This window comes from Salvia miltiorrhiza, chromosome 5, assembly GCF_028751815.1.
Source record: "Salvia miltiorrhiza cultivar Shanhuang (shh) chromosome 5, IMPLAD_Smil_shh, whole genome shotgun sequence".
NCBI lineage: Eukaryota > Viridiplantae > Streptophyta > Magnoliopsida > Lamiales > Lamiaceae > Salvia > Salvia miltiorrhiza.
In genome coordinates, this window is record NC_080391.1 from 53,277,458 (window position 1) to 53,301,319 (window position 23,862).

Below are 23,862 nucleotides of genomic sequence, written 5' to 3' on the forward strand. Positions count from 1 at the left end.
TCTTCTTCACCAAGCTCGTCGGAAATACGCCGAAAACCTAATCCACCCCTTCCCCTAAACTTCGGCGTCGCAGTGGCGACAAGCCACCGCCTCCTCTCTCTATCAGTCGATGACGGGGCATCACGTCACCCGAAGATTCGGCTGGGATTGCCATGGCCTGCCCATGGAGCATGAAATCGATCAGAAATTGGGGATTAAGAGCACAAAAGATATGTTCAGGATGGGAATCGCGAATTACAATGAAGAGTGTCAGGGATTGTGCAGAGGTACGTCGGCGAGTGAGAGAAAACTGTGGTAAGAATGGGAAAGTGGATCGATTTTAGAAACGATTATAAAACTATGGATTTGAATTTCATGGAGAATGTGTGGTGGGTGTTTGCGCAGTTGTTTCAGAAGGATCTTGTTTACAGAGGATTCAAGGTATTAACAGCTTTCATATTTACAGATAACGTTAAACGTTGACTTTGTTATTGCTCTTATTGTGCTCATATTTTTCGATTGGATAATTTTTTCGGATGTTATTTATGCAGATCATGCCGTATAGTACTGGTTGTCGCCGCTACGATGTAGGAACCATATTTTGATATACGGTTCGTGTGCCCACGATTCATTTCGGATATCTAACAAGTACATACAAAAACCATAATCCTACAAGGTAGTAAAAGAAGTATACCTGCGAAACGAGAAGTGATCGACTCCAGAGTTGATCTTCCGAATTGTTCCCACGGCAAGATTCAACGTTGGATGGCAACGATCTTCGAATCCTATCTCAACTCCAATGAACAAACACTCTCAATCTCTTTCTTTCTCAATTTCTCTCTTTCTCAAATTTTTTCTACAATTGCTACGTGATGCTTCATTCTTAAGAATGATATCACATACTTTTCTTTTCTTTTACTTTTGATTAAAATAGCAAAAGATAAGAATAATAGCAATTATTATGTTTGCCATTTATTTATTTCACTTTTGGCAAAGTGATATCTTTAGCAATTATTTATGAGAAAGAATCTAGAGATAATGAATTGTTTGCCCACTTGAGATTTAAGCCTTAATTTGGGCCAATCGGGGATCTACTAGCTCGAATAAAGTTTGGCCTCCCAGTGCTCGATTTTTCTTATTCAGCCCAGAATATAAATCGAGACACTAGTATTAATTTATTCCACTAGAAAATTAATACTGAATTACCTCTTTATTCTTTAGGTGAGTCGGGGCTAGTATTAGACTTAATTAATCTCCGTGTTTAAGATATCGAATATCCATTAATTAATTAATTCCTCTGACGGTCAATTAATTAATTAATTAGTCGTTTAATTATAAACGACATCTCGAGTGCTACCACTTAAACTTATTATCGTATCGGAACTAATTCCACCTGCAGGGTTTAATACGATAAACTTATTAAGTTCCTCGAGAGGATATTATCATCCTGTTATTAGCAGGACACAGATCCTTATTGCAATATAATCGCATGTCAAATAATAATTGCTATCACCCAAAGTATCGAGTATATTGAGCTTCAAGAGAACTCTCACTCATGATAAATCAAAGCAATAGTCAATCTATTATTCACACCGATTAATCCAACTAAGGTTAAGACTATTTAAGTCGCCGAGATCTTGATTCTTAATTAGTCAGAATATAAGAATTCATCTCACTGTGATCATGTAGTACTAGCAAAAATAAATAGCCAAGACAAACTATTTATCCATTTATGCTACAATCTAAACCAGCAACTCGTCCATAGTTGCCTCGATTGTGAACTCAATTTATATCTCAACTTTTTCCAATTATATGATCTTCTGTGATCTACAACACACCATATAATCTATAGTATGAGATAAATTGGACTATAATAGGATTATGCAATAACAATAATTCAGATAGGAAAATAGTAGTGAATAAGGTATCAATATATACAAGCATAAAAGTGTTGCTTTAAGTATATAACCCTTCAATTCTCCCACTTATACTAAAGCAAACTTTTAGTATACAACGTGACTAATAAACTGATAATATCCTCTAGCTATCCACTCACTTGTAGATCTCTATTACAAATTCTCCCACTTATACTAAAGTTTAGTTTAGTATCGGGAGGTCACGAACTCCAAGGTCTTCAACATGCTTGTTGAACACCGCACCAGGAAGACTCTTCGTGAAGGGATCAGCAAGATTATCAACTCCCGCAATATGCATCAAAGCTACATCACCATGTTTGACCACAGACCGAATGTAATGATACTTGCCATCAATGTGTTTCATGGATTGATGACATCTTGAATCCTTGCTATTCGCAATAGCAGCCTCGTTATCACAATAAATTGTGATGCACTTCGGCAAACTAGGAATCACATCAATCTCAGTTAGGAAGTTCCTGAGCCATACAGCCTCTTTAGCAGCTTCACAAGCAGCTACATACTCAGCTTCCATGGTGGATAGTGAATTGCAATATTTCTGCTTTACACTTCTCCACACAATGGCTCTACCCCCAAACATAAACACATAGCCAGTAGTAGACCGCCTCTTGTCCTTATCACCTTGATAATCGGCGTCTACATACCCTACCGGTGTCAGATCATCAGACTGGTAAACTAGCGCATACTCCTTAGTCCGTTTAAGGTACTTGAGTATGTGCTTTACAGCAGTCCAATGAGCTTGACCTGGATTCGCCTGATATCTTGCTGCAATGCCAACGGCAAAACAGATATCAGGCCTGGTACACTGCATCGCATACATGAGACTTCCTACAGCCGAAGCATAAGGAACTGTCTTCATGCTCGCTATTTGCTCAGGTGTTGAGGGACACAAAGCTTTAGATAGCGGAACACCATGTCTGAAAGGTAGAAAACCTTTCTTAGCATTCTGCATGCTGAACCGTGCCAAAACAGTGTCAATGTAGGATGCTTGAGACAAACTCAACATTCTCTTAGATCGGTCACGGCCAATCTTTATTCCGAGAATATATGCTGCCTCTCCCAGATCCTTCATTTCAAACTGTTGGGATAACCACTCCTTAATGCCAGACAATACATTCACATTATCACTAATGAGAAGTATGTCATCCACATAGAGTATAAGGAAAACCAAACTCCCATCGATATAGACCCTATAAACGCAGCTATCGTTGACACACTGCTCAAAACCATAAGTTTTGACCACGTTATCAAAACGTTTATTCCAGGATCGTGAAGCTTGCTTAAGTCCATAAATAGACTTCTTAAGCTTCCAAACTAGATGCTCTTCACCTTTCTTGATGAACCCTTCTGGTTGTAGCATATAGATATCTCTATCTTCTTCAAGATACTCATTCAAGAATGCGGTCTTGACATCCATTTGCCACACCTCAAGGTTCATATGGGCTGCCATGGACAAGAGAAATCGGATAGACTTAAGCATGGCTACTGGCGAAAAAGTTTCCTCAAAATCGATACCAGGTCGTTGAGTATAACCTTTCGCCACCAGTCTCGCTTTGAAGGCCGTAACCTTCCCATCCGGTCCTCTCTTGCGTTTGTATACCCATTTGCTACCAATGGCCTTTCGACCCTCAGGTAGCAAACATTTCTCGTATACATCCATGGCAGTTATGGATTCAAATTTTGAAACCATACATGCCTCCCACTCAAGAGCATCCGGATATGTTAGTGCTTCGGAGTAAGTCCAGGGATCTTCTTCGATAAGCCCATCGTCAATTGAATCTTTAGATTTATTGACAAATGCATATCGACTGGGCAGTTTGCCCTTTGATTCTCTCTCACTTCGACGTGGCACTATTTCAGATTCGGTATCGACATTCTGTGCATTTTCTGATGAGACCTGCGGTACTACATCTTGCACAGTTGGCTGAATTGGCTGACTTGTCGTGCCAATTTCTTTGACCTCTCCGAATATAATTTTACTCTTACTTTTATGGTTATTTATGTAGTCCTCTTCCAAGAATCTTGCGTTAGTGCTAATAACGACTTTTTGATCCTTAGGATAATAAAAATAACCTCATTTCGTTCCTCTAGGATATCCTATAAACAACTTTACTTCAGTTCTAGAGCTCAACTTATCGGCATCCTTGTTCAGCACGTGTGCTGGACTGCCCCAAACCCGGATGTGGTTAAGAGAAGGCTTGCGCCCTGACCACAGCTCGGACGGGGTCTTAGCAACCGACTTAGAAGGCACTAAGTTTAGAATGTAACCAGCTGTTTCTAAGGCATATCCCCAAAACGAAATGGGTAAAGTAGCAAAACTCATCATCGATCTAATCATCTCAAGAAGAGTTCTATTTCTTCTCTCTGCCACACCATTCTGTTGGGGTGTACCCGGTGTAGTCAACTGAGATGTAATCCCAGATTCTAACAAGTATGCTCTAAACTCGTTACTGAGGTATTCGCCACCGCGGTCAGATCGCAATGACTTGATACTTTTACCTTGTCGCTTTTCTACTTCCGCCTTGAATATTTGAAACTTGTCAAAGCATTCAGACTTGTAGCGCAACAAGTAAATGTACCCGTACCTTGAGTAATCGTCAATGAAAGTGACAAAGTACTCGTACCCTCCACGAGCTTGAGTGGACATAGGTCCGCACAAGTCAGAATGAACCAGTTCCAACACTTCTTTGGCCCTATACCCCTTGGCCTTGAAAGACCGAGTCGTCATCTTTCCTTCTAGGCAGGATTCGCAGACTGGGATTGGTTCTACTTGAAGAGACTCCAAGATACCATCGGAAACCAGTCTTTGGATCCTCCTTAGATTGATGTGACCCAATCGTAGGTGCCAAAGAAGAGTTTGGTTCTCTTGAGAAGAAGCTTTTCTCTTCTTTTGGTTTGTAGTCAAAGTAAAAGCAGATGAAGAATAATCAAATGGACATGTAAAAGTATAAAGAGAATCAGCTGCACTTCTAAATAAAACTTGACCATCTTTAATGAATATTGCACTGTCTTCTAAAAGAACAGAATATCCATACTTTCGTAATTGAATGGTAGAAATCAAGTTTTTCCGAAAACCCGGAACATAGAGTACATCTCTTAAAACCAAAACATGTTCATCAATTAATAAATTCACATCTCCAATTGAAACAATGGGTAAGCTTGCTTCATTTCCCATGGAGAGTGCTAGCTCGCCTTTACTAAGCTCCCTTGTCCGCAGGAACCCCTGCAAGGTGTAACAAACATGGTCAGTTGCACCCGAGTCAACAACCCATTGATGGGAAGATCTCGAAACTGAATATGTTTCCGTTACTAGAGCAATAGAAATACCTTGAGCTTTCTTCATCAAGGGACAGTCGGATTTCCAATGTCCTACTTGTTGACACTTGAAGCATTTCCCTTTCCCCTTTGGCTTGCCAACGCCTCCGGTCGGGCCTAGCTTCTTCTTGCTCCCACCTTTTTCTTGGCCTTTCTTGCCATGGGGCCCTTTCTTCTTCCTACCTTTCGGTGGAAAACTGGGTCCTGTGGCAGTGGCCAAAGCCTGTGGACTCTTTCCCATGACCCCCTCGGCCGCTACCAACTCATTAAGCAGTTCATTCAGAGTGAACTTTTTCTTGCCCATTACGGCATTGAGTCGGAAGTTTTCGTAGGATTTGGGCAGAGTGTGGAGAACCATGTCTACCTTAGTAGCATCCTCGATTCCTCCACCGAGCACGTCCAGCTCATTGAAATGATTAATCATTCCAAGCACGTGCTCGCGCACAGACGAACCTTCCGTCATCTTTGAAGACATGAGTTTCCTCATGAGTTCAAAACGGACTGATCGGTCTGATTCCCCAAAGAGCTCCTCGAGGTTCCTTATAATTGCAGCCGCAGTCTCCAACGACTGATGTTGCAGCTGCAACGCAGAAGACATAGTGGTCATAATATAAGCTTTCGCCATATTATTCGCCCTATGCCACCGCTTATGGGCCTCCCTTTGCTCTTCGGAAGACCGAGTAGTAAGGTTCGCGGGAGCGGGAGTAGTAAGCACAAACTTATACTCCTCCGCGTCTAGGACAAATCCCAGATTGCGCTTCCATTCCGAAAAATTCGGACCAGTAAGCGGCTTAGCAGATAAAACATTCAAAAGCGGGGTAATAGTCATATCTGAAATATTAAACAAACAAATGCAAATAAGAAAACACGTTATTGCATAAAGATTCGTAGCAATAATATTGTAACCTTTTGATAAAACAATATTATTGAAACCTCCGTTAGCCCAATCGAATTACACGCAAGCCACGTTCGTGTGGACGTTTACGTGCTCTTCGTTTGACCAGACACCCAGTCTTTGGTCTCATTCCATTTTCAACTTATCCTTATGAAAAAATGGGACCAATAAACGGACCTTGTCTAGACCACGCAATTTCAAGAAGGGACTCCGTTGGGGAGTTGTACTTGAAATAAACGCCTAAGCTATGACCACAGTTTAGTCAACTTTATGACTATCTTTTATTTTAACCCCTTCTAGAATAATCCATGAAAGACTAACCCGTGCAAGCCACGTTCGTGTGGACGTTTACACGAGAAGCTCCCACTATTCTCAAGGTTAAAATAATTAATTTTAATCATTTCTAGAATAATTCGCAGAAATTAATACATGCAAGTCACGATAGTGTGAACGTTTACATGCAAAAACTCCCACTTATTCACAAGATTAAAATATTTTTTAATTTAGAAGTTTAACCGACAAAAGCTGCAAATTAATAACGAGTGCAAGCCACGTTAGTGTGGACGTTTACACCAATTATCAATCTACTTTGTCTTAAACCAACCGTGGAGGTCTATGATCAAATTTTTTTTAAAAAAAAAATTGAATTATCCGCTTAGTCTCTTACTTCAAAAGGTTTTGCAGGTTTACAGGTTAATCACGTTAACACGGAAAACCTAAGCATGCATTTCTATAACACATGTAATAAAACATGCTCGCTTGAAATTTTAAAACATGCTTAGAGAAAACGTGATAACACCTAGCATGATATACTATGCGCATTTAAAACCACAAAAAAAATATCATGCTTCTAAAAACACCTTAACGGTGATTAAATTCCACGACATAAAAGAAACCCGACAAAAAAAAATTGTCGTCTTATCGTGGAAACCTGGAACCTGTTCTTCCCTGCCTATTTTATTACAAATGAATAAAATAAGGGAAATTAAATTCTAATCTATTACATAATAGATTTCTTCGTCTTTTGGCAAGTCTCGTCGTCCGCGAAACACTCCATCCATTAAGTAGCCCAAATTAAATAAAAGATCCCAAATTAATTAAATCAAAGAGTCTCAAATTAATTAAATAAAAGAGCCCAAATTAATAAGCTCAAATTAATTTAATTAAATAGGCCCAACTTAATTTAATTAAATAGGTCCAATATATTTAATTTAAGAGGCCCAAAAGAGAGCCCAATGGAATTAAATCATAGAAGTCCAAAAGATAGACCCAATTCGTCAAACTGTCGCTGAACAGGTCAGCCAACTTCAATGCTCCGTTTGACCCCTCAAACGACCTCCAATCGTATTTTATGCAGAAATACGACTTCTTCGTCTTTGAAAGAGCTTTCCGTGGCCACCTGTTTCACCTCAATCGGACTTCTGTAGAGGAAGTTATAGCTGTTCTTCGGAGACTGCCAGAACTTGATTTCCTGCGAGAGGCACGGCGGCGCCGGCTGAATTCCGGCACCGGGCGACCAGCGGGAGCCCGGAATTTCTGTGCTTCTCCATTTTGCATTCTATCACCCTCTGTTATTGATTTCTATTGTTCTCCAATAGATAAACCAACAAAGAAAAAATACAAATGGAAATCCTAATCTAATCACGCATAGCTTGTCGTGATTTTAAGATTACAGGCCAAGATCGACAAATCAAATAAATGATCCACGATAAGACGACGAACAATATACAAAACCTGCATATTGATATAGCAAAGTTCTACCAAGATCTAATGGTTTTACTACTCATTAATCCGATAGAGCCGAAATGTCCGGACCTTGGCTCTGATACCAATTGTAGGAACCATATTTTGATATACGGTTCGTGTGCCCACGATCCATTTCGGATATCTAACAAGTACATACAAAAACCATAATCCTACAAGGTAGTAAAAGAAGTATACCTGCGAAACGAGAAGTGATCGACTCCAGAGTTGATCTTCCGAATTGTTCCCACGGCAAGATTCAACGTTGGATGGCAACGATCTTCGAATCCTATCTCAACTCCAATGAACAAACACTCTCAATCTCTTTCTTTCTCAATTTCTCTCTTTCTCAAATTTTTTCTACAATTGCTACGTGATGCTTCATTCTTAAGAATGATATCACATACTTTTCTTTTCTTTTACTTTTGATTAAAATAGCAAAAGATAAGAATAATAGCAATTATTATGTTTGCCATTTATTTATTTCACTTTTGGCAAAGTGATATCTTTAGCAATTATTTATGAGAAAGAATCTAGAGATAATGAATTGTTTGCCCACTTGAGATTTAAGCCTTAATTTGGGCCAATCGGGGATCTACTAGCTCGAATAAAGTTTGGCCTCCCAGTGCTCGATTTTTCTTATTCAGCCCAGAATATAAATCGAGACACTAGTATTAATTTATTCCACTAGAAAATTAATACTGAATTACCTCTTTATTCTTTAGGTGAGTCGGGGCTAGTATTAGACTTAATTAATCTCCGTGTTTAAGATATCGAATATCCATTAATTAATTAATTCCTCTTACGGTCAATTAATTAATTAATTAGTCGTTTAATTATAAACGACATCTCGAGTGCTACCACTTAAACTTATTATCGTATCGGAACTAATTCCACCTGCAGGGTTTAATACGATAAACTTATTAAGTTCCTCGAGAGGATATTATCATCCTGTTATTAGCAGGACACAGATCCTTATTGCAATATAATCGCATGTCAAATAATAATTGCTATCACCCAAAGTATCGAGTATATTGAGCTTCAAGAGAACTCTCACCCATGATAAATCAAAGCAATAGTCAATCTATTATTCACACCGATTAATCCAACTAAGGTTAAGACTATTTAAGTCGCCGAGATCTTGATTCTTAATTAGTCAGAATATAAGAATTCATCTCACTGTGATCCTGTTCAATACACGAAGGTACTAGCAAAAATAAATAGCCAAGACAAACTATTTATCCATTTATGCTACAATCTAAACCAGCAACTCGTCCATAGTTGCCTCGATTGTGAACTCAATTTATATCTCAACTTTTTCCAATTATATGATCTTCTGTGATCTACAACACACCATATAATCTATAGTATGAGATAAATTGGACTATAATAGGATTATGCAATAACAATAATTCAGATAGGAAAATAGTAGTGAATAAGGTATCAATATATACAAGCATAAAAGTGTTGCTTTAAGTATATAACCCTTCATACGACGCCGGAATTTTGGGGGAAGGGGTAGATTAGGTTTTCGGTGAGCTTGGTGAAGAAGATGGTGTGGGTCCCACCACCAATAAAATAAAAAAAAAGTTAAAAAATTAAAATAGTTAACGGCGTTAACCGTCCGTTAAGTCGGAGGGGTTAATTGGCGAAAATTAGGTACTTCAAGGGCTTAGTTGACACACCCATGCCATAGGGTGCTAAACGTTCCAAGGGCCTTCACGTTAGTGGCGGATTTGATACTTAACCATTTATTTATTTATTTTTTTTTTATCGACCAAAAATCCGATCGGTAACATCAATTTTTTTAATATTTTCTACTATCAGTCGTTAATATTAATTTTTTTAATATTTTTTACAATCGGTTGTTATTTCGGTCGTTAATGTTACTCCTTTCGTCCATCAAAAATTTGCCACAATTTTCCTTTTGGTTCGTCCACAAAAAATTTGTCACTTCCATTTATAGTAGTAGGGTTCACATATCTCCACTCACATTTAAAATGAGACATATTACCCCACTAACAACTTCCTTCACATTTTATTAAAACTCGTGTCATCTAAAATGTGATAAATATTTGGGACGGAGGGAGTAATTTATTTAATTTTTAATTATATGTATTTAATTTTTTAATCATTTTCATATTTATTCTTACTTTAAAATCATTCAATTTTTTATTTTATTTTATATTTTTTAATATACAACCGTTATTTCATTCATTACAATCGTTCAGAATTTCTTAAACCATAAGTTTTGGTTAGATGGCAGCCATAGCTTGTAGCCGCATAAGTCCAGGCTTCTGGATTATGGAAAGGGCATTGCACTAATTAATATGTCCATTTTTTTTTATTATGAAATTACGTTATGAGTGTCCCCACGTAGAAAAGCTCACCTTTGGTTCTCTTCCACCCCAATAGTAGTAGGGTTAATTGTATTTTAAAGCATAAAATATTAGCAGCTAGCTTAAACTATAACTACAATATCATTTTAAACCTTGACAAAATAAATACTCTTCAATTTGTTGCAGGAGTATAAAGTAGTATGAGTATAACAGAACCGATCACCTATCCACCGTGGGCAAGCATAACGTGCCCACCATTGATGTGGCAATTTTAATTAGGAAAGATAACTAATAAACCTTACTCTAATTAAAATTATAATTATTCGATTTTTTTTGCAATAAAGATCACCCTCAATTTTGATTATTTTGTCAAACTTTCAATTTAGACAAAGTCTCATTGTTAGAATCTTTAATTTGAGAAATCAAATCTTGGACTTTGATGGGCTCGGTGAGAGGAATATTTTGACATACAATTTGACCTTCAATACTTGTCATAGTGGTGAATTTATTCGGAGCATTAAAATATTCAATAAAGACAAAGAATATTTAACATGATTTGAATGTCAAACCATGTGTAAAAATGTTTCTCTTTCGGAACTCATCAAAGTCCAACCTTTGATTTCTCAAATTAAAGGTCCGAAATGTACGTGTACTGACTCAACCATAAAGGATTAATGTTCAATGACTGAGATTTTGGGTTCGAGTCCATCGTAATCATAATGTAATCTTTAAAAAATTTTATATCCACTTTGTACAATTTATCAAAAAGATAAAAAGTGAAGGCCCGACCACCAAGAATTTATTTGAACTCAAAAGTTTGACAAATTCGCTAAAGTCGTGTTTGATCTTAACTGCAACAAATATGTACTATATTAAAAAGAGAGTTTCTAATTTGAAATCAATTTTAAATTAATTTTAAAATTGAGTGGCAACTTTGTAGTTATAATAAAATTGAAGGTTTATGCTTAAACTATATATTTTTCTTTTTTTTGTCATTTTCTTTAACTTCTAATTTGTTGTTGCATTTCTTTCCAAAATTGTGAAATTCGATTAATTATAAAATATTTAATATGCGTATCAAATCATATATCACGATAAGAGCTTTAATATGATATATTTTATGAAAATATTTGATTTAAAATATAAAAATTAAATTTGTTTAAATATTAAAATTTTATAAATTTCTCTCTCCTCTCTCATTTTTATTGAATAAATATATTTTAAATTCTTTTTAATTAGTATTTTTTTTTAACATATTTTTTTGTTTTTGTTTTTCATAATATCAAATTTTATAATTGTGAATCTTTTTAATTTTTTCAATTTTCAATTTAAATATATTCAATTAAAATTAATTTTTTATTATATTTAAAAGTATAATAATTGAATTAATATTATATAAATATAAAAATTTAAAATATTTCCCGTGCATTGCACGGGATGCAAATGCTAGTAAATTAAAGATTCAATATTAAATTTTGCCAAAGTTTGAAGTTGGTGTTGTAATTACAAATTAGCTTAAAGGTTATGAAATTAACTCATTTATACTATATTTATAAAGGAATCTTTAATTTGAAATTGATTTCAAATCAATTTTGATGATGTAAATTATGAAAAAGCAGTATTATAATTTATGCAAAATTTAAAATCAATACTTGAAAATCTCCGGAGTAGTCCTTATCTAGCTGTTTTTAAGAGCTTAAAAGCCATGAAAACATGGCTTATAAGGGTATCCATCAAGCGAGTCCATAAACGAGCGTTAAGGATTAATAATCTTTTTTAGAAATCGAATGGATTCGGTCTTATATATACGCGAGGAAGGTAATAAAAAAGAAAGAAGATGAGTTCTTCATTCTTTTATCACTTTGGAGCCGTGCGTGGAGCTACATACTCACTCAAAATGAAAGAAAAACTTAGGCTGAAAAGAAGTACCTTACTTTGACTTGATGCATACATAATATTATGGTAAGGGTAGGCCATGCAAGCTTCGGAAGTCTTCATAGACCCTTAATAACCGCCACTAATTTTCAAATTTTAAATTTCTTTGTTTTTACATTTTTATATGATTATGTTTTTTATAAAATATATAATATACCTCTTCAATAAAGATCATAAAAAGGACCGTCAATTTGATAATATTCCTTCTGTCCACAAAAGTGTTGTCATGTTGTGTTTGACACACGTTTTAATAAAATGTGATTGATATTGTTAGTAGAGTAAGATCTCACTTTAAAAGTGATTGGAGTTGTGTGAACTCTACTACTATAAATGAAAGTGACAATTTTTTTATGAACGTATCAAAAAGAAAATTATAGTAAATTTTTCGTGGACGGAAGGAGTATGTAAAAGTGGATTCAAAAAGAACAAAATATGGTTATTTAAAGTTTAAGAATATTAAATAATTTATATATTTAAGTAAAAATATTTTTCTTGAAACTAGAAACTTTAATTAAACATCTTTAATTTTCCTTTTTTTTTCTTAATTTTAATGTATATATTTTTTAAATCATGTAATTCTATTTATTTTATATAAAAATTATTATCATTAGGACATCATATAATTATTATAGAATAATAGCATATTATATATTATAATTTATTTTAAAAAATACTAAATCAATATATAATCTCATTTAACATATTTATAATTTTTTTATTTAATGATATACCATGAGATATTGATATGATATGCTGCTGAAATAGAAATTTTATTGAAAAATAAAATAAAAAGCGAAATCAAAATTGAAAGCACATGCGCAAGACTAAGGGCAGACCCTTAAAATAGATATTGATATGATATGCATTCTCTTTGATAAAAATGGTGGAAAACATATATTTTCACTATTTTTCACATATTTTGTATGATAGAGAAATTTACTTGGGCAACACGAAAAAAAATAATAATAAGCAGCTCATTTTCACTTTAATTCATAATAATATTATTATAAAATAATAGTGTGATAATATTTTCTCATGTTTGTTCTCTTTTTTTTTTTATTAGTCATGTTTTCTTCTCTAAAGAATATAATAGTATAAAAAAATGATGTGATAAATTTCTCTTTTTTATTTTTTTCTTTTCTCATGAAAAATTTATCACCAAAGAGAACGCACCCCAAAAGACTAGAAGCTATGGAACCTTAAACGAAACAAAAATAAAAGGTGTTGCAAGTTCAAGTTTGCAGATTTGCAATATATCATGTTCATACTTCAAAACCATCGATTGTTTCAGTTCATCAGTTGCAGAAACTATACAACTGACTTGCATCTATAAGAAAATACTTCATTTTGAGAAGCTATTGATGTAAATACCATACCATCAATACATGTATGTGTTTCAATTAAAAGCCAAAGCATGTATCACTTCCTAAAAAGGAGAACAACTGTATGCGCTGCGATGCTCCGGTTCTCCCCGAGACTGTCCACCTTTCTCATGAGTTTTAGCCTTGAGGTTCACAACGGAAGGGTCCGCGCCAAGTAGCTTGCATAGATTCGCCCGCATAGTCTCCTTGTGAGGGCTCAGTTTTGGTCTTTGGAGAATCAATGTGGCATCTAAGTTGCCAAGTTCAGTAGCCTGCCTCGTGCATTAGCCGAACCTAACATGTAGCGGAGGCATCAGTAGAATACAGTGTTATGAGTCATAAATGCAGTAAACTACACCCATCCTAAGGCCTTCTATAGTGGTAATGCCAAAATGACATCACAAACTCATACCAACGAAGAGCTAAAACAATAGCAACAGGAAAAATAGACTTTGAATGCTTTCTTTCTTTTCGTTCTTCTATTATAGAACAAGCATTTTGATGCTGTTATAAGGGACAATCTCAGAACATGCCACCATACCAATTTTGACGAACTTCGCAAGAACAATTTTGATTCTGTTATGTCGAGCATCAACATAGAGGAGGTACATATATGATGACTAGAAGTAAAACTATGTTATTCCAAGCTAATGAGGGCGACTGGGCGAGTCATCATTTTTGTCATGCTATTTGTTACTAAAGATCCTTCCAATAATTTTTACAAGGATCTTCCTCATCTGTGTATGTGATTGTGATAGAAACAAACCATGATCTAACAAAATCAGTGACAATACAAGATGCAGAAATCTATAACAAGATTAGAACACGATAAGAATATAGAATCTCAGTCTACAAAGTAAAGGCATCCAAAGATGAAGGATAATCATATTGAGAGAAGAAATGAGAGAACTCACTGCCTCCTCCACAAAAACACAAGATGCTGCGCCTTTCCACTTAGGATCTGTGTCTGGAAATATCTGCCCTATATCTGGGAGCCCAAGCGCCCCCAATATTGCATCAACAACACAGTGCAGCAATACATCACCTAAAATTAACAAAAATCCTACCTTAATCAGTCGCAAAATTGCAGATTGTAAGTCTAATTTACATCAATCCCTCATTTTATCTCGTTTTTCATTCAATCAGCATTATACAGATGACATTTACTGATGAAAATTCAAGGAAATACGAAACTAAACCAATAAGATACTGAAAGAAGATGAAGAATTGCATTAAGGGATCAAGTTGAATAAAGAAACCTAAACCTAACTATTTTAAATCAATTCTACATCAGAAATTGGGGCTTCAGTGACAAACATGAGTATAATCCCAATAGACTGGATATATAATTATATATGTGTGTTTATGTATGTGTGTGTGTGTATTACCGTCGGAGTGAGCTTCGCAGCCTCGATCATGAGGAATATTGATGCCGCCGATAATGAGGGGATACCCCGGCTCGAGCCGATGAAGGTCAAATCCGTGGCCGACGCGGAAAGGCAGAACCTTCGCCGGAGTTGCAGCTCCGGACTGAGTCTCTGCTCCCACCGTGCTCGCGGCGGCCGCCACCACCGTCGAGGAAGACGGTCTCGCCGCGAATTTCAACGAGGGAAGCTGCAAGTTTCGCGCTGCGCACGGCCCCGCTCCGGGTGATCGCACGGTGGGTTGCTTTGAGGAGGTCTTGATGGGAAGCGGGCCGGCGTAGCAGAGGGAACCAGCCATAGCCATATCGGAGAATTCGTGGGCGCGTGCGGCGGCGCGTGTGGTTCTGGCTGCTGGTTTGGAAGGTGAATGAGCCGTTGTAAGTGGGAATTTTGAGGAGCTCGTTCGATATTATGATGTGTGCTGGGGCAGCTCGTGGCGCCACGTGGCAGCGCTGCTTGAAATTTTCTTTTAAATGTATATTTTAAAATGTTTTAATTTCTTCCATTAAATTTACTGATTGGAATATGGCTTTAACTTAATTTAATTTACTTTTAATTACTACACAAGTCAATTATTCTCAAGTTTGGTCGTACTGCACAGCTGCGGAGCCGTCTTTGTATTAATTAATATCATAATTTATAGTTGAAGCTGAATTTAGTTTATTTTGTAGTAATTTATTATCTGCCAATCCTGACTTCAACTTTGTGTTTGACTGGAAATTAAGAATTTCATTCTTCGTAGATTAGTCAGATTTGAATTCGATTCACAAATAAACTAAACAAACATTCCTCTCACTTTTAGTAGGACTTATATATGCAGTCAAGTATTAGATAAATTATAGGAGTATCTAAGATGTATTTAATTGAGAATTATGAAAATAATACTAGTATTCTCAAAGCAGAAATGAAAATAATGAAAAATGAAATTAACATATTTAGCAATGGCAATCGTAGTCGTTTCTATATAAATCAATTACACGATTTTCTGGTACACTATCAATCTATCACTTAATCCAAATGTAGAAGAAAGTAATGAAGGCAATATATATTTATTCGAAAATACGCAAAACAAACATGCTCATGAGCTCTTCAGCAGACACCTACTCTATATTGGCGTCTACAAATATATTCACAATTTTGTGAAGCTCACATTAACCATTATCAGAAGCGGAAGCCCTAGGAAGCTTCGATGCGCGCTCCGGCGCCGGATTCTCGGACGAACCTCTCTTGGTACTGAGCAGCTGCAGCTAGAAATTACGAACAAAGAAATATAGGGTTAGTTGTCTATAAATTACTCAACTTTCATTAAATTCTGATTTTGCATATTAACTTTAATGTTTGGTGCGGTAATTACTACACTATTAATTTAATTTGATTTTGGTACCATCTAGAATTCCGGTCAAACTTACTGTTGACATGGCTAGCTGAATAATTAACGCGTGGCAATCTATTGGCAAAAACGACGTTGTATCTTATGAAAGTATGCAAAAGCATAATTAGATGAAAGTTAAATAATCTATATGCAATTAACCAATAAAGCAGTAAGTATGAGAGTAACATTGTGATTAAAATGCTAACCTTATCTTCAGCGTGTTGATAGAAGTGCCTCAGGAGAATGTTTCTCGCTTCCGGCGTTATAACTGAGAAGCAACATCAATTGTCACAATAATTTTCACATCATAGAATAAGGGGGCGTTTACTTTGCATGATTGATAAAATGGAGGATTGAGTATTTTTATTCTCGAGAGTAGGATTATTCCAATCCCACCCTTTTGATAGGATAAGAATCAAGCAAAACTAGCTTAAATGATAAAAATAATCAAGGGCCTTGGGATATCCCAAAGTTTCAATCCAACAAAGTAAACAAGGGATTAGCCTTACTATTTTTATCTATCAAGGCTAATCCTTCAAAGTAAACGCCCCTAAGAGGATTATAGGATTTAAAAAATGAAGAGAAGGATCAGTAAACCGTGACGGCCTACAACAAGGTAGGTTGGGGAATTCATTATTAGTTATTGTTTGTTAACTGCCTCTTGATCAGATTTTCACACAAATATCCTATTATCCAACATCTATCTCCTCTATTAAGGAACAAATTAAGTTAGTGCTGAAAGACATATTTCTAATTCAAGAAATATCATCTACCTTTTTCCTTTTTCTTTATTTGGATGAGAAATATCACCCCCCTAGAACATTAGTAATTGCTAGCAGATGAGCATGTTGCATCAAACTCATAATCAGGAATGGGGAAAAGTCGATGGAAAAGAAATTAAATAATTGTGTTACCCTGATCAGGCGGAGGGAGGGTGCGGTCATGAGTAGGATTATACGTAACAAGCGTCATTTTCTGAAAGATAACAGTAAACATTTAGTTTCTGATGGAACATTGAAAGAAAAAAGATATAAGTATGAGATTCAACACTTGAAACAAAAGATGTATCCAAACAGATCTTCGACTATAACAACTACAAGCAACAGTTTTCTCACTTTGATAGATTAGTACATTTCTGAAAAAAATCTAGAATCCAATTAGTATACAACAGCTATTGAAGCAACAATGTTTAAGATCAGATATTTTTAGCAGTAACAGAAAGTATAAACTATTGTACGCTAACATAGACATTAACAAAAAATGCTAAGGGAGTAAAAGGCTTTTCCTTTCGACAATGTAACCACTCTCCATAATTTCCTATCTTTCATTCCTGTCAACTGCTTAAGTTTGAATGTTTCAACTCATAATAGGTGATGCTTCGAGTTCTAAAGTCCTTTATTTGGAATATGTCACAACAAGTAGTGTATGAAAGAGACTATGCAGGTATGCCGGTCATCCTTCATCCGTTGGTCTGACATGAATGGCATCACTTAAGCAAACACGAGAATGTCAGAAAACTAGGAACAACATAAGAGTGGTGGCGAAGCACAAGGCACAATGTGTTTACATTTACTCTCTTAATATGACAAATAGACACCTCCACATTGTATAAACGACAGAAACATCATAATGGAGCCTAACAAGCCAACTATTATTTTCTCCTTCGTGCCTACGACCTTCCAGAAACATACATTCGCTAACTTTTATGAGTCGCAACTCACGAATAACCAAATTGGCAGGAATTGCCTCGACATCATAAACTTCTAAGTTAAAAAGTTGCAGAACAATAAATGTCATAGCTTTCAACATATCAAACAAGTCTGCAGCATTCATTTCCTCGCAAATCAAGTTCAATACAGCAACCAACGCTCTGTAAACTTCGTATCATCCCTTCACACGGCTAATGATAATTCATATCTGTGATCTACCACTAGGAATTCAATACATGATACAGTAAACACAATCAGGTAAAAATCTTAGACTGGAGTTGAAACAGTCGCGGATTTAGCCTGAAATACAATATGCAATACATAACCATCTAAGGGCTACAAGTAAAAGGAAATGTAAAGATCAACTTTAGCTCATTGCCATTCACCACTTATAATCTCAAAATTTTGATAATTCTCAGGTTACCACACAGAACACAAACCCCATTTCGAGAAACCACAACTTCCTTGAATTTCGCCCCAACTCATTTCTACAGCAGTATAGTTAAGCCCTAATCCCAAATCAAACACAAAATCCCAACTTCTAAGAAATGGGAATCAACGGCCACCACTTAAAACCGCAAAATATTCTTCCAAAATGGAAATGGGCGAGCAGAAACACAAATAAAAATGCAATCTTGATGGAGAAATAGAGTGCATACCGATGGATTGGAAGGATCATTGGGCTTTAACTGGCTGAAGTTGTGAGGGTCGAGGGAGGGCCAGCTTCCAAGCATTGAATCATCAGCAAAAAACATCAAAGAGAATTGGGAGGAAGGAAGTTAGGCAACATTAGAGACAAATATTTGAAGAAATCCAATTATGTGTTTGAGTATGAGAGAGATAGGTGGCGATCGGCGTTGTGGGCAGGTTTATGGACAAAAACAGCACACCAATCTATGAAGGGAAGCTTTCGCAGTTTCAATATGGGCGATTCATCTCATCCTATATAATTTCGAGTTGCCCAATTATTTTCCTCCATTTTCAAAGGGCTTTGGTTTGTGAAAATGCCTCTACCTCTTTTGACAATCAGAGACTTCTTTGATCGGATTTTTCAAGATTTTAATTTTTATTAAGTTGTAGTAATAATTATCATTGATGCTCTTAATCTAATAAGGATTGTGATATCTATCTATATCTATAATCTATAATATATTTAAAAAAATAGCACTAATTTTAAATTTTAATATAAATTATTTTTTTCTTTATCTTCTAATTTTTCTATTTTATTTATTTTCTAAAACTATGAAGTTGGGCTAATTATAAAATATTTATATGCATATCAAATTAAAAATACAATATCAAATTAAAATATATATCAAATTTGATATATTTTATGTAAATATCAAATTTAAAATGTAAAAGTTATGTTTGTTTAAAAATTAAAACTTAAAATTTATAAAAACAAAATTAAAACTTAAAAACATATACTACTCTCTTCTCTTTTTTAAATAAGTTAATTTTTAATTCTTATTTATTGTCAATTTATTTTTGTTATTTTAACTTACTACAATTTATTTATTTTACTTATAAAAAATATAAAAATATTACTCATGTATTGCATGAGTGTAAATGCTAGTTTGAATTAAATATTCATCAATATGCCAGCACTTTTGCTCTTCGTGCAAATATAGTGCCAAGAGAAAAGAAAAAAAAAGTGCATTGATAAATACTACTCCCTCCGTCCCATTAATAAAGACATACTCCCTCCGTCCCAATAATGAAGACACACTTCATTTGGGCACGGAGATTAAGGTGAGGTAGTTTAGGCAATAAAGTGTATTTGATCTATATCATTAGTGTGTTTGATGATTGTTGTTTAGAGAATTTCTTTATTTTTATTTTAAGTATAAATTGATATTTAAATTTTTAAATTTATAAAATTCTAAAATTTCAATTATTTTAATTACATTAAAAAAAAACAAAATTCTCCACTGCTATCGGCCTGGAAGAGCGGCGAACGACCGCCACCCAATGCCGGCCACCGGCGCCCAGCTAGCCCCACCGCCGTACCTAATTCTGGAACCCCAAAACCCAAAATCATACCCAATTCTGGAACCCAAAACCATACCCCCAATTCTTCATCGACAAGAAATAAATCATCAACTGCAAATTTAGATCCCAAAATGAAATCGGCATCTCTGTCCTCCCTAATACCCCCTGAGCTCAGATTCGACATATGAGTCGAGAAATTGAGGTATTTAATTTACAGAACATATCTGGACTAGGGCTCAACATCGGCGGCAGAGGAGGTCCCCTTGGAGGCGACGTCGCGTTGGAGGCGACGTTGCATTGGTGGTGGCGGCGTCGTTGCCTGAAATTGAAGGAGAGGGTTGGTGGGAAATAGGAGATCTAGGGTTTGGAGGCGGCGCCACGGTGGGAGATGGAGAGCGGAGGGAATATTGGGTGGAACGATTGTTTGAGATTTTGTTTGATTCCAAGAGGGAGACGATCGATTTGGGGTCTTTGAAGATGGTCGTGAACAGCGGTCGGAGAAGGAGAAGAGAGGAGGAGGGAGGCGCCCACCCGGCCTGCTTCCAAACGAGAGAGAGAGAGAGAGAGAGAGAGAGAGGGCGAGATGTGGGTTGATACCGCCGGCCTTCGTGGGGCGGCGCCGTGGTCAAGGCAACGGAGGCCGCCGTGGTCAGGGCAGCGGAGGCGCCGCCGTGGTCAGGGCAGCGGCGACACCAAGATAGCCGAGAGAGAGATGATGAGTGAAGAGAGAGAGGCAGATGAATGAGAAGGATTTAGGGTTTTGTTAGTCTTTTATATCTTAATTAATGATAAATTAATTAATGATTGTTAAGTCTTAATTCTTTCCTTATTTAGAAGTGTGTCTTCATTATTGGGACAGCCCAATAAGGAAAGTGTGTCTTCATTATTGGGACGGAGGGAGTAGGTCTTTTGGGCACGGAGATTAAGACGAGGTAGTTTAAGGAATAAAGTGTTGTGGTGTGTATTTAATTAGGGACTTAACTCTCAACTCTCATTTCTCGGAACCACCACTGCCCACCACCACCACCACCACCACCACTGACCACCACCACCGCCGCCGCCGACCACCCCCACCACCACCGATTCCCTATGCTATGCTGCCGAAAATGGAGCCCAGAAAAACAAACTAGAAATCGCAAATTTTCCAAAAAAATTAGCACAAAAAACTGATTCAAAATTAGCATCAAATTGCAAACAACCACCACCGCCGCCGCCTACGACAACCACCACCACCTCAGAAATTCAACCCCCAAATCAAACCCAGAAATCAAATGCAAAATCGAACCCAAAAATCGAATCGCGGCAAACCCTAGCCCCTAACCCAAAAATCGAATCGCGGCAGACACAGAGTCTAGGGAGAGAGAGATGAGCGAAAGAGATGAGGGAGAACCGAGAGGAGTCGGACAGAGAGAGATGCGAGGGGAAGAAGGAAGGCGGTCGCGGCGCGGCCCCAGAGCCTGACGTCGGCTGGAGAAGGAGAATGCAGGCGGCGACGGAGAAGGAGAAGAGAGGGGGAGGGGCGCCGCGCTGCAAACCCTAGTCCACCGCCGGAAAGTTAAATCTCCGCCGACCACCACTCTTCGCCGCCGACGCTGTCTTCCTTCCTCGGCGGAATTGCCGCCGGCTTGCTCCTCTCCACCTCATACCCCCAGCACACCAACACACCACACTCGAGAGAGGGTCGCCGGAGACGAGAGAGGGGCGACGGAGGAAATATGAGAGGGCGGTGCAACCGAGAGGAGTGGGAAAGAGGGAAGAGGGAAGAGATGGTTTGAGAAGACCGAGGCGGAAATGAGAAGATGGAAGAGATGGTTTAAGCTATGTTAATTACCAATTAAATTGCCTAATTATTTCCTTTTTTGGAAGTGTATCTTTATTATTGGGACACCCCAATAAGGAAATTGTGTCTTCAATAATGGGACGGAGGGAGTACTTCATTCATTTACAAAAATAAAATTATCACATTATAAATTATATGAATTTAAATAAAATAACTTGATAGTATTATAAGGGGCGGGTGCTTTACCACTTGACATGGTATACAAAAGTGGAGTAAGGTCTCACTATAAATATAAATTTAAATTAATGGTTACATAGAGTAAGGATAGGGCTTTCTAAACGAGAAATAAGATTCGATTAATATCGAACCGAACAATAACTGACTCAAGTTCGATTAACCTAATATTGATATTTCGGTATTTGGTGTTGGTTTGAAATTTTTAAATTAAATTTTAAAAGAAACAATAGGGCCGAATGGCCCTATTCAACATACAACATCAAATTTTGTCCACCATTTGAAAAAACATAAATTTTGGTCATTTTTTGTATGCCATGACTATTCTACCCTTCTCTCTCTCCTCTCTTTCTCATCTCCCTCTCTCTCTTACATAAGTAATTAATAGACTTAATTAATAAGTAAGTTCATTACATGTAAAAATTGAATATACATTTCACATAGAGTCAACTTGTGAGATAGCCATATTGAGTAATGAAACTCAATATTTGGCCACTTATCTAAGAAAACACAAATTTTGGCTATTTTTTTTACGTTTTAAGACTATTTTGCCCATAATTAGACAGACATTTCTTAAGATATAAAATAAGAATCATTTTCAGCCCTTAGATCATCAAGATCTACGGTTGATTCATAATCCTGTTGGATGGATTTATGGTCCTGAGTTCGAATCCCAAAGATAGCAAAAATTTATTTTTCACAATCCATACCTTTATACAGCGAATTCATACGTGTTCTACATAAAATTCATACATTAAAAATTGCTCTTATTTCTTATTTTAATATGTGCTCTCACGGTAGCCCACCCCTATAGTGTATATATATATATATATATATATATATATATATATATATATATATATATATATAAAGTATCAAATGCACCTTCATTTACCCATCTATTTCGCCGTGGTGAAGGATCAAATAATAGATCTTGATTGATGTATCATGTATGATCAAGATTGACTTTCAGGTGAGATTAATTAACTACTCAGATTATACAATATGATAATTAATTATGTATACCATAATGAATATATTGACATATATATTTATTTTAACTACTCAAATTATACAATATCGTAATTATTTTATTACAATAATTAATTTGTACTATAAATTAGTTGAATTAAAGCAAAACAAAAACTATGATGTTTGTGTATTTTAATCAATTAGCCCTAAAAGAAATTATAACGAAACAATTAGAGACTATAAACACGAGCTAAATTAATTTTTACCTATAGTAGTAATTATATTTCCTATCTCATATTTAAAATAGATTATTCTTTTAAGCATCAAGATTTTATGAACAAATTAAAATGAGGTACAACTTTCTTCTATTTGACTTGATTTTTATGGTCAGAAGGTTCTGTTGAATGTAGATTACCAATATCTATATCTCTATAATATATAAAAGAGGAGTTTATTTCCTCAATTAACTTCTCTCTTTCTCTTTCTCCGTCTTTTTTAGTCTCTTCTCCCACTAATTTTTCTACTATTTTTTTCTTTTACTTTTTTTTTATATTTTTATTCCTTTCTAAATATTGTCAATTTTGATTAATGAAAAAAATGTTCAATATGCATCTTAAATTTAATATAGTATAAAAAACATCATAAATGAATTTAAAATGAATAAGTTATGGGGAAAAAAAATTAAAATTTCAAATATTTTATTTTTTATTTTTTCATTAAAAATTTACAATTTTTTATTCATGTTCGTGTATAAAATATTTATATATTTATTATAACACGTAATACTCTATAATAATAATATGTCCTTTAGTTTTGATGTTCGTGCGATAGTGTTAGTAATCACATAACTGAAGGTTCTACAGATTACCAGAAATAAA

At 35.9% G+C, this 23,862-nt stretch overlaps 2 protein-coding genes across 4 annotated transcripts; both read right to left on the minus strand.

Moving 5' to 3' along the window:
• Positions 1–13,377: 13,377 nt before the first annotated feature.
• LOC131024965 (2-C-methyl-D-erythritol 2,4-cyclodiphosphate synthase, chloroplastic) lies at positions 13,378–15,374 on the minus strand. The gene is given in 5 exon segments (XM_057954557.1): positions 13,378–13,628; positions 13,630–13,767; positions 13,769–13,795; positions 14,416–14,546; positions 14,890–15,374. Coding segments are annotated over 5 exon segments (705 nt in total). The 5' UTR covers positions 15,230–15,374; the 3' UTR covers positions 13,378–13,559.
• A 456-nt stretch (positions 15,375–15,830) lies between these two features.
• Positions 15,831–19,678, minus strand: LOC131024990 (DET1- and DDB1-associated protein 1). Of its 3 annotated transcripts, none has more exons than XM_057954590.1 (4): positions 18,666–19,413; positions 17,212–17,272; positions 16,504–16,565; positions 15,831–16,166 (listed from the first exon to the last, which is right to left on the minus strand). In XM_057954590.1, exons 1-4 carry the CDS (start codon positions 18,759–18,761, stop codon positions 16,077–16,079), a joined length of 309 nt encoding a protein of 102 aa, XP_057810573.1. In that variant the 5' UTR covers positions 18,762–19,413; the 3' UTR covers positions 15,831–16,076. The 3 variants fall into 3 exon arrangements, with proteins under 3 accessions (XP_057810573.1, XP_057810572.1, XP_057810571.1); XM_057954589.1 differs by having other exon boundaries at positions 15,831–16,172; positions 18,666–19,190; XM_057954588.1 differs by having other exon boundaries at positions 15,831–16,565; positions 18,666–19,678.
• Between the last annotated feature and the right edge of the window lie 4,184 nt (positions 19,679–23,862).

What these genes read in the sequence shown, in the direction of transcription:
- LOC131024990 (XM_057954588.1), bottom strand. Translation starts at nt 18,761, where the DNA reads ATGTTTTTTGCTGATGATTCAATGCTTGGAAGCTGGCCCTCCCTCGAC. An exon ending in ATGATCCTTCCAATCCATCG is followed by an intron (nt 17,273 to 18,665) that starts GTATGCACTCTA and finishes GTTATCTTTCAG; the next exon opens with AAAATGACGCTTGTTACGTA. An exon ending in CCTCCCTCCGCCTGATCAGG is followed by an intron (nt 16,566 to 17,211) that starts GTAACACAATTA and finishes GTTGCTTCTCAG; the next exon opens with TTATAACGCCGGAAGCGAGA.